This window comes from Gymnoscopelus braueri (assembly GCF_963280865.1).
Source record: "Gymnoscopelus braueri genome assembly, chromosome: 8".
NCBI lineage: Eukaryota > Metazoa > Chordata > Actinopteri > Myctophiformes > Myctophidae > Gymnoscopelus > Gymnoscopelus braueri.
The window spans coordinates 11,685,180-11,704,262 of record NC_137609.1 but is presented as its reverse complement, the minus strand read 5'-3'; the positions used below and the strand labels follow the sequence as shown (position 1 = coordinate 11,704,262).

The window sequence follows — 19,083 nt, the reverse complement described above, 5'->3', positions numbered from 1 at the left end:
CTCCCTCTGGTGGTACGCAGAGAAATCTCCCAAAAAATAAGAAGAAAGTGGAGTGAAATTTGTAATATTATACAACAGATAGTTCTGACCAAGCAATTGGTTGAAATAGGCTCTCCAGCCGTGCTGAATTGAGCATGACAGCATGACAGCATGACAGCATGACAGCACACCCAGACGTTTATTGAAGATTCGAGAACGGATTGATCACGTTAGAAATATCATCATCATCAGCTGTGCTGAGCCTGATCAGACAGAGTCCCGGCAGAGCAGCAGCGCTGTTGCAACTGGCCAGTGGTGGAAAAAGTACTCAAATTTTTCAGTCGAGTAAAAGTATCAATACTGCAATGTTACAAGTAAAAGTCTGGAATTCTAAATTTACTTGAGCAAAAGTACAAAAGTATTGGTATCAAAATCTACTTTGTGCAGAATGTCCCATTTCAGAAGTTTTCAAATGCATAAAAATGTTTTGAAAATATCAGACCTACAAGCTGCATTGTGAGTTTGTAGATCGGCTATTTTCAAAAGGCCGAAATGTATATAGGGCTGAAGAGGTTAATGTATGTTTTGTAATAATAATCAAAATCTACTAGTAACTAGTAACTAAAGTTTTCAAATAAATGTAGTGGAGTAAAAGTACAATATTTGGATCCGAGATGTAGTGGAGTAGAAGTAAAAGACAATTATTGGAAATTGGAAATACTAAAAAAAAAACAGTACTTAAGTCAATGTAATTAGTTACTTTCCACCACTGCTGAGAACCGCTGGTCTAACTGTCTAACCCAGAAACCTGAAGAATATAGTCCAGTTAGAAACTGACTGACTGACTGACTTCAAATGCATCAATATAATGATACAGTGTTCACATCTAAAAACAAAACAGCTATTCCAAAACAAGCCCACGCGTGTCACGATGCTTGTAGATCTGCCATTTTCAAACGTTTTTTGGAAATGTTTTAAAATGTTTTTTTCTATTTATTATATTTTGATATATTTATATTGTGGTATTGCTACTTTTACTTAAAGGAGCACTTCACCCATTTTCAACCTACAGTATCTTCATATAATTGGTCCTCACTATTGCTCATTATAAGATGACACCCTTTATGTCTATTCTCTCTGTCTCATTGGTGGACTGTGGACAGTTCAGAAATCTGCCTACCAGTGACATCATCGATGGGGAATCCAAGCTAATAGAAAATGCAGGTTTTCTCATCCTGGAAAGTTAGCATGCATTACTCCTTGTTGCCAGACCCAAGGGGTAGGGCTTACATGAGGCTTTGTACCTGTTTCGTCCATACATGGGCATGGTCACTTTGTCCTCCGGCCCCAGCCAAAAAAAAGTCTGTCACTTTGTCCTCCGGCCCCAGCCAAAAAAAATTCTGTCCCCCAAAAAAGTCTGTCCATACATGGGCATAGACACAGGCTGACACGTCATGTGAAGTCTGGGTCTGGCAGAACCAGGTCTCCTGGTCTTGTTTATAACATCTGTCCTCTCCTTATTTTATATTCCTTGTTCATAACATCTGTGTCTTATCCTTGTTTAATACTCCTTGTTTATAACATCTGTCTTATCCTTGTTTTATACTCCTTGGGAGGAAGGAGGAAGTCACACTGGGTTTGGTCTCAGAGACGCCAGCTTTGGGAGTGTGCTGCATTTGTGTAGAGCTGGTTAAGTCCCGGGAAAGACGCACTGTGATTGGCCAGTAGTCACTTTGAGTGGCAGTTGGGGCAAACGCAGTCAGTGGGGAAAACGCAGACCCCACCAATATTATTTACGATTCTGTGCCTATCGGTACATAACTCGGACGGCGCTTAGTCGACTAGCAGACCATCGGCCGGTCGTCGCGGGCACTCGCGCCTGGAGGCGCTCGGGCGCGACTCCTCGGCCTCAAGGTCTGCTGAGTCGGCGCGCCTCCGTCATGGTCCAAAACTATACTTTATCGGCGAAAAAAAGTAGTTGAGGATTGAAAAAGTTTTCTCCCAAGCGGGAGTCGATCCCAGACTCCCAATGGTAGTGGATTGGGAGTCTAATGATTAGCGAGGTGCGCCACTGAGGCCGGTGCTGAAATGTGGTATTTGGGCTGTATTAGAATGTGACGTCCTAACTCTTATTGTAGAAGAAAGAAGTCCCCGCCCCCGCCCAAAAGGGGGAGCCTCGCCGTGCACTTACATATATCGCCTCAGAGACGGTAGGAAGAGGTAAATAAACATATGTTTTTGTTGTCTTCGCCAGGCCGAAAGGCATGGCGAGAGAGTATGTCTTGTTATAGTTGTTATAGTTATAGCTCTATATTATAATAATAATCATTGATAAGTCAACTATTCCAGATCCGTAAGGTTCAATTTAGCCCCTACTGTATCTAACAATCACACAGCTGCCCCCCCCCCCATATGTAAAGTGTGTGTGGGGGGGGGGCTGGTCAGAGGCTGCATGCCTCCAGGCATTTCACCATTGTGAGTGAATGAACACCAAACAAACAATGATTTAAAAAAACAAAAACAATCATGGCATTAAGCTCAATCAACTGGCTGCAGTGAATAGAATAGAATGAATGGAATGCTATTTATCCCTAAACAGAGACTACACAGTAGCAGAATACCTGAGCACTGTGACTGTTCCAACACGAAGGAAAGCCTTGACTATGTACAGACTCAGTGAACACACACTAGCTGCGTTTACATGGACCTTTCTAATCGGGTTAAAACAAGATTTAAAATCAACCAGATTTAAAATCTCCATGTATACACCTAAATAAACTCGATCAAGCCAAACCCGATTAAAATTCTAATCGGGTGCAGAGGGGTGGTCACAACCCGATCAAAAGGACATTTCTTCCATGTATACACCTTAACCCGATTAGTATCTGATTACGTTCTTTCTGCGCATGCTTCCTGGCCATTTATTGGGGCACTTTTTATTTTTGCAACTACATTTGTGATGTTTCACTACATTATTTATTTTATATAGGCAATTTGTTTATCTATCTATAAATGCACGGAATATATGTGTACGTGAGCGTGTGTGTGTGTGTGTGCGCGCGCGTGCGTCTTGATTGAGTTCCATCCGTCCGACCGATCAACTATAAACTCGGGATGCATAATTGCTGAGGACCCAAGGGAGCGATGTTTTAATTGCGTTTAATTCATGGAATACATGGGCATATAGTCTTATCAGTCAAATGATTTGTGGGATAAAATGCACTGCCTTGAATCTCCTGATTTCTGATGCCTCCTCAGGGCCTCTTCATTTTAATAGCATCTAGATCTGATCAAGATCAGATATTTGATGATTGGCCCCTGCTTTTGTTAATGCTGAATAATTGGAGAGAAGGCAGTATTCTGTAGTCTGACGTCTGTATAAAATAATCGCAGACTCACTCAATCCTCAGGAACAATCCCATAGTGCGTTCACGCACACCAGGTCAGGCTCACAACGGGATCAAGTGTGCGGAGAGAGAGAGAGTGAGAGAGAGAGAGAGAGAGAGATGTGCGGGTGCGATACGATTCTACTGTGTCCGCGACTGGACTTGACGTTACCCTGTCCTGACTACACTTTATTTCCTGCAGTGGTGGGAAAAGTACTTAAATTGTTTACTTAAGTAAAAGTATCAATAGTGCAATGCAGAAATACTCTGTTACAAGCAAAAGTCCAGTAATCAAAATCGACTTGAGTAAAAGTCAAAAAGTATTGGCATCTAAATATTCTTAAAGTACCAAAAGTTAAAGAAGCTGGTTATGCAGAATGTCCTGTCTAAAATGTGTAAAGGTTTTTTGAAAATAGCAGATCTACAAGCTCACAACACTTGTGAGCTTGTAGATCAGCTATTTTCAAATAACCCAAGTTTAAATAGGGCTGAAGTGGTAAATGTATCTTTTTTGTAATAATAATCAAAATCTACAAAGTAACTAGTAACTGAAGTTTTCAAATAATTGTAGTGGAGTAAAAGTACAATATTTGCCTCTGAGATGTAGTGGAGTAGAAGTAAAAGTATAGAAAAATGGAAATACACCTGTAAAGTAAAAAATACCTCAGATTTGTACTTAAAGGGATATTTCACTTTCAAAAAATGTTTGGGTGATTTTATCATCTACTCAAGCCTTTGTGAGCCCCCAGACAGTTTTTAAGTTGCTCGATTCAGTATTTAGATATTTGATATTCATTTTATTGCCCCCTTCCTACAAACCCATTGTAAATTCAAACTCCATTTTAACCATGTTAGATTCATCAAAAACACCCGTCCTTGGTTCAGGTGACTCACCCTGCCCTCCTAATGCGTGAGGGGGCCGTGTTTTTCAGAGTTTTTTTTTAATTTTTTATATTTTATTTTGTTATTGTATTTTATTGTTTTCATTTTCAAAAAAAAATATTTAAAATAAATGAAAAAATTAATTGAAAAAACACGGCCCCCTCGCGTATTATAGTATGAGTCACCAGAAGCAAGGACGGGTGTTTTTGATAGGGTTGTAGTACTCGAGACCGGTCTCGAGACCGAGACCGGTCTCGAGTACTACAACCCTATCCGCTTTTTTTGATTTACTCGGTCTTGTCTCGGTCTCGCCCATAATTTGACTCGGTCTTGTCTCGGTCTCGCCCATAATTTCACTCGGTCTTGACTCGGACTCGGACTAAGGGACTCGGGACTCTGCCCCCACCGAGTCCACTCGAGTCCAAGACCAAGTCACTACAATGCAATGAAATAATTTTATTATACCCATATTATGAGGAGCCTATTCACATTAACATTCTAAGAGAGCTGTCTGGCACTTATGGACAGCTGTCTTGGAGCGCATCATCTCGTGGTTGACAGCGCAGCAGCAGCAGCAGAACACACTCTGCCATGTCCCTCTAGTTTATATTATTTTTAAATTATTTCCACTAACAGCGCAAGCTTTCCAGGTGTTTATTTATTTATTTGTTGTGTGTTCACTGTGTAGCCTGTGGTTGTTTTAATAAACGAGGTTCTCTAAAGATGATTAGAGACGGCTTTCAGTAAGGTTTCCTTGCGCACATTATTGATTGCCAGTGGCTGACAGCGCGTGTGCGCATCTAATCACAAAACCCGAGGCTTGATCAACAGAAAAATATAGATTAATACATTCGACAAAATACAGCAAAATCCCAAAATTATTAGTCTTAATATCCAGTAAGCAATAGAAATGAACTGCAAACAAATTCAAAGTTATAGGCTATCAATATCACACAAAAGTAGAGAGAAGCTGTGATCTCACCTCACAAACAAATGGACAAGAAATAAATAATCCTTTTGCAAACAACATCCATGTTCTGTTTGTTTGTCAACAATGATCTAAATGGAAAGTTTATTTCAGCTATGTGACAGTTTGACATAGTTTGAGCAATTTTTGCTGTGCAGTACAGTCCTTGTTTAAGTTCATTGCCTTCACCTGTTGTTCTGCTGTGCGCAACAGGGAAAATCTCCGCCAGGCCAGGTTTACCTACCCAGGCCATGAAATTCATAGGCAGTCATCGTAGCCAATTAGAATGAAATATGCTAAAACTGACTCATGTACTGATACAGAACCGTCGCTGTTGGGTGGAAACCTTGTATGTTCCTTTTTTTTATTGTGCAGGGCTGACACTCGCCCCTGTGACAGTTAAGGAACAGGAGGTCATTTCAATCTTCCAGCAGGTTAACCCTCACAAAGCCACCGGTCCAGATGGGCTCAAGGGGAGGGCCCTGAAAGAATGTGCCATCCAATTGGGACCCGTATTTACCAAACTATTCCAAATGTTTCTCAATATCAGCTTTGTCCCCCAGGCCTGGAAAACGGCAACCATTGTCCCTGTGCCAAAAACAGCACGAGCAAAAGTGCTAAATGATTTTAGACCGATCGCCCTCACTCCTCTATTAAGCAAATGCATGGAGCGTGTAGTGAGTAAGGAGCTCTCACTGCAAACAGCTAAGTGCATGGACCCCATGCAGTTTGCTTATAGAGCCAGTCGAGGTGTAGAGGATGCCACTCTTACTTTATTGGACAAAATACATAGTCATTTAGATAAACCCAAAACATATGTCCGTGTCCTTTTTATGGACTTCTCCTCTGCTTTTAATACGGTCCAACCCCATCTTCTCCTAAAACGCCTGTGTGACCTGAACGTCAGTAGCAATCTCATTTTGTGGATTAGGGAGTTCCTGAGAGAGAGACCCCAGCGAGTCTGTATTAATAACACTCTGTCTGACTGCCTTGTCCTAAACACTGGCGTGCCGCAGGGGTGCGTTTTATCTCCTCTGTTCTCCCTATACACAAATGAGTTGAAATACAACAACAAAGACTTCTCTCTCATAAAGTACGCGGACGACATGGCCCTGGTTGCCTGCCTGCAGGACGTTTTCAGTCCCTCTTACTCCCAGCACATCGACCGTATTGCCACCTGGTTTGACAGCAGCTTCCTTGACCTTAATGTCACTAAGACCAAGGAACTGTGCTTGGGAGGGGGGTCAAGAGCAGAGGGCTCAGGGTCCATCTTTAGGCCTGTTACTATGAGTGGGGGGGAAGTGGAGCAGGTCAGTGACTTTAAATATCTGGGAACGACCATAGACAATAAACTCACCTTTCAGACCAATGCAGACAACATCTACAAAAAGGCAAGGCAGCGGCTTTATCTTCTCAGGAAACTGAGAAGTTTTAATGCCAGTAAACACACCCTGACCATGGTCTATAGATCACTCACTGAGAGTGTTCTCACTTTTAACATCGTGTCCTGGTTTGGGAACCTCTCAGTTAGAGATAAAAACAAGCTCACCCAGGTAGTCAACCAGGCAAGTAAGATCATTGGAGACAAACAATTGCAACTTCAGGTCATATACAATCGCTCCATAACCAAAAAAGCAATTCAGATTTACAATGATTCTACCCATCCTCTTTACTCTGAATTTGACTTGTTGCCATCAGGCAGGAGGCTTAGGGCAAAACTAGCAAGAAAGAAGGGTTACAAAACGTCGTTTGTGCCAACGGCTGTGGACATTTTAAATAAGAAAATGTTTAGATAGTCTAATCGCCACTGTTCATGACCACTGTTGCTGTGTTAATGTGATTGCATTTTTATATAGTATTTTAATGCACCTGTGTATTTTTGTAATGTTTTATTGTTGTAACTGACTGCTGGTGTGCCAAAGACAAATTTCCATTTCATGTCAATTTAATGGACAATAAAGTTTCTTTATTATTTATTCTTTATTATTATTATTATTTAAAAACTGGTGAAAATAGCCAATCTACAAGCTTCAATTATTAATAATTAAGAAATATTATATTTTAAATAGTGCAAAATCAACTAAAGTCATTGTTAGTGCAAGTTCAATCACATTTAATTTGAATGAAAATAATTTGTGGGGAAAATACATAAAATCTGTGAATCTAATGTGATTCATATGACCCCTACTTCAGTCAGTGAAGTCCAGGGCTGAATGTGACAAATATTGAGACCAATACAAATATTGGTCATTTGCCAATATGGGTTATATTACACAGATAGTTATACTATTCTTGTACTATATTAAAATAAAATCATCCTTAACCTTCAAATTAAATTCATTATGTCCGTGGACTTTAAAAAAAATGCCCTGGCATTTGGCCTTTGTGCCCTAGAAAATGACAAAAGGCCAAGTGGCCTTGCCCCTGGCCTAAAATGATGAAATTCCAGGCCTGGTCACAATGCGTCATGGGACGCATTGTGAGCTTGTAGATCTGCTTTTAAAAAATATATATATATAACTACTGTAGCCTGTTATTATGACGTTTACATATTTTAAAACTGAAGATGCAAACGCATATTGAATGACAGTGCGTTTAAATCGAATGTCTCACCAGTGTTTGAAACACTGATTCATTGCTGGGGTGTGAGACTTGGTTGGTCAATAACTTTACCATTCACATGTAATTCAGTCATTAAAGTAGCACATATCGATGTGCTATGTAATGATGGCTCCTTGTCATTAAAGGGGAGTAGTTTTCATTGTTCTGTCTGTAAGGAACATTAATGTGTAATGATGATAATGGCTCATTGGTCAATTTGGTCATTGTTGTTTGGTCTAGGTTTACCATTGAGATGTAATTAATTCAGTAAAAATAACTAAATAGCTAATTGCTCTGCCATTCATTAAAAGATGCAAAGAATGTTTTAAATGTCAAACTAAAAACAAAACAAAACTAGAAAAAGTGCTCCTCGGAGCACAGGTCTCCGCCAGGTCAGGTAGGTTATTGTTGCTTGGCACTATAACAGGCCAATGTGAAAAGGGCGGCATTTCTTCCTCTCTAGTGGGAATGTGTGTGGAAAATTTCACGGAAATCGCATGCTGCGTTCATGATTTGAGGCATTTTGTTCCAAACTGATCTATCCTGCAAACTTTGGAAGCTAATGTTAGCAAATTAGGATGCAATATGAAATATCGGACACATCCGTCTTGATCACATGACTATAGAGATACTGTGTACTGATTTGCGTGATTTTTGGATAGAATCTGAAGGAGTAATAGCAACAAATTTGTTTTACAAAAGTCAGCCTCCTGGTGGCGCTCTAACAGGCAGATGTGAAAAATGCAGGGCAAGGGTTTTTCCTTGGCCTCTAGGGAGTGTGCAAAGTTTCCTGTGGCCTGTCATAGCGCCACCATGAGGCTGATTTGAACATTTTCTATAAAAAATAAAAAAAAATCTGGTCTCGGTCTCGCCTCCGGTCGGTCTCGGCCTCGACTCGGTCTCGCCTCCCGTCGGACTCGGTCTTGACTTGGACTCGACCCCCTCCCTGGCCTCTCGGACTCGGTCTTGACTCGGACTCGCCCCCCCTCGGACTTGGTACTGACTTGGACTCGCTTTAGGTGGTCTCGACTACAACCCTAGTTTTTGATGAATCTAACATGTTAAAAATGGAGTTTGAAGTTACAATGGGTTTGTATAGGAAGGGGGCGTGTCTGATAAAATGCATATCTAATATCTAAATATTGAATCAAGAAACTTAAAAACTGTCTGCGGGGCTCACAAAAGCCTGAGTAGACGATAAAATCACCAAAAGTTTTTTTGAAAGTGAAATATCCCTTTAAGGTAAATTACCTATCCACTTCATGCCTCGTAAGGCCTTTCTTAATAAGGTAAGTGGTAAGTGATTTTCTTTGGTTAAAGTAAGTGTTAAATAGCTGTATATTCTGATAGTACTCATTGCTATAGAGTGAGTAACAGTCTCTCCAGCTGTCTCTCCAGCTCTTTATTAAACAGAAAATGCATGTTCAGGTCAGGATACCAATTTTATCCAATCAGGATAGAGAACTCAGACAGGATACAGATTAAACAAGTGAAATTAGGACTGATAACAAGAAATGAGCATGCAAAATTGGAACTGGAACACTATTACAATTAAGCTGTACTCTCTTCTGATTGGCTGAAATGTTGTCACCTACCTGAAAATGTATTTTCTGTTTATTACAGAGCTGGAGACATGGAGACTCATGTTACTGAACATACACATATTGCAATGATTAGGTACCATCAGAATATTGTGCTGTAACCTTTCAACAAAAACGTTTTTCTTTTTAAGCAAAACATATCACTTACCCTACCTTTAAGTACAGTACTTGAGTAAATGTACTTAGTTACTTTACACCACTGCTTTCCTGTGCGTCTTTGACCAACCAACCACAGTACCACACACACCCCTCTGGGTAGACCTGTCTGTTATAGGGCATAGCAGTGGCGGCCATTTTCTGGTTCCACTTCAAAATACTCAATGCATTTTTCCCATTGACATTTCCAAAAATATTTATATCAATTCATTTAAGCCTAGAATCAAGCCATCCAGGGTCCTGGTGAATCATGACCATAAACCATTTTTTTCTGTGATTTTTTTTTAATTTCATATTTAATTATATGATATACTATATTTAATAAATACCCTTTGTTTTGCCGTTTTCAAAAAAGTTTTTTCACAGAATCAAACGTTTTATGGTCATGATTCACCAGGAGACAGACCCTGGATGGCTTGATTCTAGCCTTAAATGAATTGATATAAATATTTTTGGAAATGTCAATGGGAAAAATGCATTGAGTATTTTGAAGTGGAACCAGAAAATGGCTGCCACTGCTATGCCCTATTGAGCTGGGGTCTATTTCACGAAAGCGGAATTAAATTATCCTGGTTTTAAAGGCAAATCCAGGTTTGACAAGCCTGCGCTGTTCAGCCTGGTTTATTCAGTTCCACGAACGCCAAGCCGGGCTGAGAAGGAGCGGCTTTGTCGAGCCAGGATCGTTAAACCAGGCTGAATGTGCGTTCACGTATTCCTATAAAAGACCATGAAAGTCGATAGCAGAATCCTTGAACTTGACCAATCATGGAGCCCAAAACCAGAGCGGCGTTCTTCTCTGTGGCTGAACAGCAGCACTGCAGCAGCTCATGGAATCATACAAGGAAGTAAAATGTATAATAAGCAAGAAATGGAAATATAGATCCAGGGAGAAAGCGTTGACCCCCGACAGGGGTCTGGGGTACACGGGGGGCTGGGGGTCCGGGGGTCCACGGGGGGCGGGGGTCCACGGGCGCCATAAGATTTTTTTTTTCGGGCTTGTAGATCTTCGATTTTCGCATAAGAATTGAATAAGTGTGGAAAAACTCATTGGTTTACGATTGGAGTCATTGGACTAACAGCTATTTCACAAAACTTGAAGAACAAGACACTGGATTAATAAAGCTTGGCTGTTCACAGCTAAATTGCCATGTTAACTAAGGCAGGATTGCTTCAATTTTCTTTCGTGAAACCGGATCATGGATAAACATATCCAGGTTTACTGGCTAAGTTTTCGTGAAACCGATTCATGGCTGATCCTGGATAATTTAAGCCAGGATAGCCGATTAAACCCGGTTTATCCCTAATCCAGGTTTCTTGAAACGGGCCCCAGGCCAGTAACTTTTTGAAAACGCCACCTTTTTGAAAACGCCATCATAAATAGCCTAAGAAACCACCAGCACAATATCCCATATCCTTCATCAGATAAATAATAATGGGACTGGGGTATGGGAATATAAGAAAATAGGCCATTTTATAAGTAGCCTAAATATTAATTAACTACAGCCTTTTTGTTATTATCGTGAATTCACTTGTCCATGGACCATGACATGTAGGCTATTATATTCTTATGGGCTGCCAGGTGCAAATATGTATTGTTTATAGGCTAGGGCTGGCTATGTGCATTTGCATTATATATTATTATTATTATTATTATTATTATCATTATTATTATTATTATATAAAGTTACTAATGGATACAGGGAAATGCAATGTATTTCATAATTTGCACAACAGCAAATCCGATTGAAAACAGGTCTACGTATACACCAGATCGGATTAGATCACATCCCATGTAAACACTTGATCCAAAACCTTCAATCGGGTTTATTTTAATCAGATTGGAAGAAAAGTGTCCATGTAAACGTGGCTACAGTCTTGCGATCTTCCCAAGAGAAGATAGACTGTGCACTCAATGCACACAAAATCAACTTTCTAACCAGCTGCCCACTGTACCAAGACATCAGAGACACATACTTCCTACAGATTACAATCACCCAAGAAGAGTTTGAAAACATGACCACCTAGAAAAAGTGCTCCTCAGTCAATATAGAGGTGAGAGGAATCTGTAGAAGTTGAGCGATGCATGTTGATGAAGTTATTGCACAGACACGATATGTTGATTTGTGGGATAGCCAATCAGGATGGACCGTAACAAATCGGACAGATCTGTCTTGATCACATGACCATAGAGATCAACGGAGCGTATAAACCAGCGTATATTTTTCCATATATTCGGCCGTACGCCAACGTCGAAGTCACATTTATCAACGAATCCTACACAGCCGATCCGAGCGTACATTTGGTCCCAGCCTTGATAAATCTCACGTGAGCGTCATTTAAATAACACCCCCTTAAATATTCTGGAAACACCACGATTTTACGACATGAAGAACCAAAAAGAAAGAGTTTCGCCGGCTCGCCTCGCTGCCTGTCAAGTCACACACACGCCTCTCTCTCTCACACACACACACACACACACACACACACACACACACACACACACACACACACACACACACACACACACACACACACACACACACACACACACACACACACACACACACACACACACACACACACACCCCTGTGTCTTTCATGTAATCCGTAGCGGTACAATGTTTGTCACGTAGGCTTGTAGCCTACATGAATGACATATTATGATAACAATCACATCACCATGAATGGAATACGTTTGCATATTAATTTATTTACCCCCATACCGAGCAGTGCGCGTTCGAGTTACACTAAAATAAAGCAGTCAGACTCGGACAGGCTGCAGTGATTCCGTGCCGCCACGTTAATAAGAGATTGGAGCGTCGGGTTTATATCCTTAACCCAGCCAGGTTGTAGTCTCTCTATGACATAACTCCATAACATAGGACAAGCTACTGTAAGTTTGTACACCTCACTGTCCATGAAAAGATCGTCGGGAGTCCCGAAAATGCGCTCGCAGAAGCGCTGTATATTTTGAAAATAGCAGATCTACAAGCTCACAACGCGTCGCGATGCGACCCGTTGTGAGCTTGCAGATCTGCTATTTTAAAATAGCCAATGCAACCGAATGACTGTTAAAGCAGTTTGTTTAAATTACTTTATAAAATGTTATTTTTTCACAGGGATTATTTATTAGTGTAGATATACATTTAGGAGTGGATTATGTGTCCAGATGCCTGTCAGACAGTCAGACAATGTTGCTCCGCAGGTCTAGAATGGAATAAACGGGCGCAGCCAAAGTCAACAACTGCTCTCTACCAGGCGTGAGATTTCAGCTTACGGTAGGATGAAGCCCACGTCAGGATATATTGATAAATGCCGAAAGGTGCGGTGATCTCGCCGTACGCCCATTATTTGGGCTGCACCGCGTTGATAAATGAGGGCCACTGTGTACCGATTTACGTGATGTTTGGACAAAATCAGAGGTTTTTCCTTGGCCTCGCGTCCATCGGTCCAGTTATAGGTAAAAATGTGAGTCGGCCTGTTATAGAGCCACCATGGGGCCGATTTGAAAAAAATTAGGGGGGGGGGGCATTTCTTCCTTGGCCTAGTGGGAATGTGTGTGCAAAGTTGCACGGCAACGCATGCTGCCTTCATGATTTGAGGCATTTTGTTCAAGACGGACAGATCCATCCTAAATCTGTAGGAGTAACATCAAACAATGTGTTTTGAAAAAAGTCGGTCTCCTGGTGGTGCTATAACAGGCTGATCTGACAAAGTTAGGGCAGAGGTTCTGCTCTGGCATCCAGGGAGACAGTTTCACATCGATCAGGCCAACGGTGCTGGAGCTTAGCTGTTCACAGACGGACGGACACGCGGACAGGGGGCAAAACATAGTCTCGGCCACGCCTTCGGCCTGGCGGAGACCATGACAAAAAAACTCCCATATCTGCAGGGTGAAGTACAACTATGTGCAAACACAGCAGCAAGATTAGTGAGCTGTTGTGACATTAGAAGGATGTCTAATGGAATACAAGCGCCTTAAAGACTACTGATCATTGTGTGTTTTCCTGCGCTGTCTGCACAGAGTTGATCTCCAGATAGAAATGCTTGACATACAGAGCAACTAACTTTAAACACATTTGAAAAATTGCTGCTTTTTGTCCCAATACTTTTAGACAGAGTGACTGCAAAAGCCAGAACAAATTGCTGCCATTTGTTTCATATGGCTTGACAGTTACACCAGGTTAGCCTTGCCAACATGTACACGCATAAACATTTCTAACAACATTAACATTTTGTGGTTTTGTAAGCTACTTTTTGCCAGTTGCAATGTGACACGGCTCCGTTTACACATTACTGCATTCCCTTACATATACACATTTTTTTAAATCTCTTTTCTTGTGTTTTACTTGAGACTCACCCAACATGGAGTCGCTCACTTCCAAGAGATCCAACCCTGTTACACTGTTCTCTGTGAAATATAAGAATAAGAATAATTAGGATTATTATTATGATTTATTAAGTCTACTTCTCTGACAGAAATTCGGTACAGTACAACACAGTCACACACACACACACACACACACACACACACACACACACACACACACACACACACACACACACACACACACACACACACAGTCTCCTTTGTGTCTCCTACCGGAACCGCTTCCTACCGGTTCACTGGTCATCAAATTATTGGCTTAGGAATACGACAAAAACTAAAAAATGTCCATGAATTCAAGTCTCCATGGGGTGACTAAACGATAGGGACATTTTTTTTTTTTGGGTGAACTATCCCTTTATGTGACGTCAGCTGGTAAGGGCTTGAGGGTGAGAGGCTGCAAGGGCTCCAAATTGTATAAAAAGGAATGGAATGGGACAGCACTTTGTAGATGAGTCCTTCATTCATTACACTTTACATCACTTTTAAAACTCTTACTGTCCTTATTTACAGTCATTGCTTTAAAGACTGTGATTGTTGATCATATTATTATATTTATTTACGTTATTCTGTTCGTTTTCATTTGTGTTTGATTACGGGTTGTACTATTTAAATATTCATTTTAAATTGTATTTCCATATTCTGAATTTACTTTTCTCATTTCTTATCTTGTGTCCCTTATTTGTACTAAATATGTATTGTAATGTAATGTATGTGTGTGTGTGTGTGTGTGTGTGTGTGTGTGTGTGTGTGTGTGTGTGTGTGTGTGTGTGTGTGTGTGTGTGTGTGTGTGTGTGTGTGTATTTCTACATTCTAAGCGTGTGTTTCATGTCAGACTACACCACCTAGTGGTCAGAACTGAGATACTTTTTTTATTTTGTCCAAATCAGTTAAAATGTGAGCTTAATTATTGTTATGAAATCATTATGACCTCACTATGACATCACAGCACAGGAAGAGCTGTAGTTGAGTTGAAGTTCATCATCATCATCATCATCATTATCAGTGTCTCTGTCACTCTCATTTCATAGAATGTCTTCCAGGTTTCTTTCAAAGACAAACTGAACATTTGTACGGTAACTTTAAGACTGTGTTCCACACGTGGTGTTACTGTCCAAACAGAACAGATTTACAAGCTCATCAGATCATAGTCCTAGAATGGCTGTGATATTACGGTACATACATTTCATATACAAAGCCCTAGAATAACTGATATTACATACATTTCGTGTATTCCATATACACAGCCATAAATCATGGGTAGCAGAATAATGGCGGCGGCATTGAAAGTTGTAACTGTGTGTGTACTCACTACTCACCCTATAAACTCACCCTATAATTAATTACTGTGACTTGGGGTCAGATATTGTCCTATAGGATTCATATCCATTTGAAAGTTCTGACAGAAAACGTGTGTTTAGTCAAATATCTCCACTTTCCCATGAGCTGCACACGGAGCACAATCTCTGCACTTCCTTTAGTCTAGGGGCAGCACATACAGTACGGGGCACACACATTGACTAGGTCAGTTGTGTGTCCGTTTTTTTGTGTTGGCTGTTTTCACAATATTTATCTGTGGAACCGAGTCAAACTATATGCCTCAACTCCTACAATTCCAAGTGCTAGTCAGGGTGGGGGGGTAAGGATAAGGATAATTCCTTTTAACAGGTCTGTTCATGAAAGTCCTTGCGGTCTTGTTTCCAATGAGGGCCTGTGAGCAATTAGGGGTTAAGAGTCTTGCTCAGGGACAAATTTCATTTCATCGACACATTTGCTGGCCTGGCCTGGAATCGTACCTGGGGCAACCAGGGCCTCTGGCTCCCTAGGCGGGCTCACTAACCACCCAGTTCAAATAGGATTATTTTGGGGGGTCCCCAGTTAAATGTTTGGGGGGTTGAGAACCACTGCCATACCGTACACTGGAGGAAGTGTTCATATGTTCAGTCCTGAACACTGTTTCTGTCAGAACTTTCAAATGGACGTGAAACTAGAGGATCTGACCCCAAGTTGCAGTAATTCATTATTGTGTGAGCAGTGAGTGAACTGAGTACACACACAGCTACAACTTGTAACACTTTTCACCGACATGAGGGCATGGGAATGATTTATGGCTGTGTATATGGAATACATGAAATGTATGTAATATTACAACCATTCTATTGTGTATATGGTATATATCAGTGTGTGTGTGGCACAGCTTGGCTCAGTGTGTGTGTGTGTGTGTTTGTGTGGCACAGCTTGGCTCAGTGTGTGTGTGCGTGCGGTTCTTACCCAGGAAGGTGTTGGCACAGCCTGGCATCCCGATGTGACACAACCATCCTGCCACCTGCTCCGGTCCCCACTGGTCCAACGACACCATGCTGGTTCTATGCTGGTTCCACTGGTTTCATAGTGGTTCTGTCTACTGGAACATCAACAAACAGGATACAGATCGAGTGGGCATCAACAATAATAATAATCATAATAATTGATTGACTGATTGAATACTTTAATAGTCAAACATGTTAACAGCATGTGGTACAGTCAAGACGTTAAGGCTAAAAGGATAACACAAAAAAGTTTCCATTGTGGTCCTATGTATCCATTCATCAACATCATAAAAATAACACACATAAACACTATATCTACAAAGGATAAAAAAGGAAAAACGTCAGCAGTGAATGTCACCTCCTTTCTATGGGAAATTGCATTGATCTCCCCTTATGGTCTCCTGATAGGTGATTTTTCAGGCCAATTTTGAAAGAATATTAGTAATAATAAATAAACATTATAGTTCAGCTAATTGTCATCTAGTTTCATATCCATTTAAAAATTCTGTTAAATATCTCCACTCCACACATTCCATTGAGTTAGTGTTTGGTTTGTCAATGTTTCTATCCCCCAAAATGTGTATATTGAATTTGTAAAATGGTCTGAATTTGAAATAATGTTAAGTATACATGCACAGCTACATTTACTCTTCAACTTCTGCTTTATGCCCCAAAATGACTGGCTAGACACTAGGTTTGTATGGATTTGTAGCATTTGTAGAATTATTTTAATGTTCAAGCATGTTTACATCATGTATACTTAGTTTAGCAGCAATATAGTAACATCAAGATAACACTATGTGCAAGTTAGCTTGTAAAAAAAATAAAATAGCAATACCACAATATAGAAATACTTTGTTACAAGTAAAAGTGTCAGTAGTCAAAAGTACAAAATTATTAGCATCAAAATCATCATCATATGTTTAAAGTCCGCTTTCCAGGCTCCGCTGGGTTGGACTGGGTTCTCGCTATGGCTTTCTTCCACCGGGAACGGTCCATGGCCATCTCGTGATTGATGCCGAGTGCTTTCATGTCAGCTAATACGGTCATCTGCCAGGTCTTCTTAGGCCGGCCACTGGGTCTTGTCCCCTCCAAGTTGATCGACATTACTTTCTTCACCCAATCATTCTCCTCCTTCCTTACAACGTGTCCGTACCATCGCAGTCTGCCTCTCCTCACCACATCCACTATGGCCTCCACTCCCATCTTCTGTCTCAGCTCTGCACTGGTCTTTCTCTCCCTCAGTGATACACCGCACATCCATCTGATCATCCTCATCTCTGCTCTGTTCAGCTTCTCTTCATGCTCCACCCTCATGGCCCATGTCTCACTTCCATATGTCATGCCACTTCTGACGCAGGCTGAGTACACTTGCCCTTTCATCTTCAGGGATGGGGCCTTGGATGTTAGGAAGGGCATGAGTTCCCTGAACTTCTTCCATCCACTTCTCACCCTTGTGGTCACCGCTAGGTCCATCCCCCCCATCAGCGTTAAGCATGTATCCCAGGTAGCAGAAACTGTCCACCACCTCATACGTCTCCCCGTCTACTACAAGCCCCTCTTGCTCGGCTGCATCTACCTGTGCGACTTCTCCCCTGCACCGCTTACACTGGAATGTTTCGCTGGCCACTTGCAGGCTACCTTTTACTCCACTGCATCTCCTGTGGACCCATTTTTGGCAGCCCTTACACTGGAGAGAGTTAGCTCTCCAATAGCTCCAAAATATACTTAAGTACTAAAAGTAAAAGTACTCATTATGCAGAATGTCCCATTTCACAAGTTCAATGTGTATGAAAAGTATTTCGAAAATAGCCAAAGTATATAGAGGGCTAGTTGATGTATGTTTTACTTACTAGTTGCTTCAAAGTAACTAGTAACTTAAGTTTTCAAAGAATTGTAGTGGAGTAAAAAGTACAATATTTGCCTCTGAGATGTAGTGGAGTAGAAGTAAACGTATTGAAAAATTGATATACTCAAGTAAAGTAAAAAAAAAACTCAAAATTGCACTTAAGTACAGTACTTGAGTAAATTGACTTAGTTACTTTCCACCACTGGCTTCTATAAACGTTCAAAAAGAAACAAAACAAAACACAGGAGTGAAAGCTGAAACTAGACAGGATGGCAAAACTTTTGTCACATGATAAGAGAAACTTCTATCATCTGTTTTTAATGCGTTTCATTAATTAATGTTTTAATGACTTTAACAGCAGCCACAGCCACAGCTTTATGAATGAATGAATGACGTCATAGCCTCAAAGCCTTTAAAGTATTTCATGTGGAGTAACAGTAACTTTAAATCCAGTGTAAATGTTGCAGTGGTGGAACTTGGAAGAAGTACTCAGATATCTTAATTATTAAGTAGCAACACCACAATGTATTGGCATCAAAATATAATTAAGTTTTCATATAATTGTAGTGGAGTAAAAGTACAATATTTGCCTCTGAGATGTATGGAGTAGAAGTAAAAGTAGTGAAAATAAGAAATGCTCCAGTAAAGTACAAAATACCTCAAAATCGTAGCCAAGTACAGTACTTGAGTAAATGTACTTAGTTACTTTACATCCGTGAAATGTCGTTACAGTAACTTTATACGCCCCCCCCCTCTCTGTTTCGGGAAGCGCTACTGTTGTTTAAAAAAAAAACACGTGGTTCAAATCCAAACACAAACAAACACACGTTGTGACACACACACTAACTACACACTCTTAACACACACTCACTTTACAAATGTACACAACTTACCACACACTGATCAGAACACTTTAAATCCATATCTCCGTCACGCGGCGTTTCTTCACAGAAGAAAGTGAACACA

The 19,083-nt window shown here is 40.7% G+C and overlaps 1 protein-coding gene across 1 annotated transcript in view; it reads right to left on the bottom strand.

Moving 5' to 3' along the window:
* Window positions 1–19,044, bottom strand: part of LOC308091100 (angiomotin-like) — a 53,934-nt gene extending 34,890 nt beyond the window's left edge. The window contains 3 exon segments of the mRNA XM_080436440.1: window positions 13,933–13,983; window positions 16,231–16,363; window positions 19,011–19,044. Of these exon segments, the coding sequence (XP_080292566.1) occupies window positions 13,933–13,983; window positions 16,231–16,318 (139 nt within the window). The 5' untranslated portion in view covers window positions 16,319–16,363; window positions 19,011–19,044.
* Window positions 19,045–19,083: the final 39 nt, after the last annotated feature.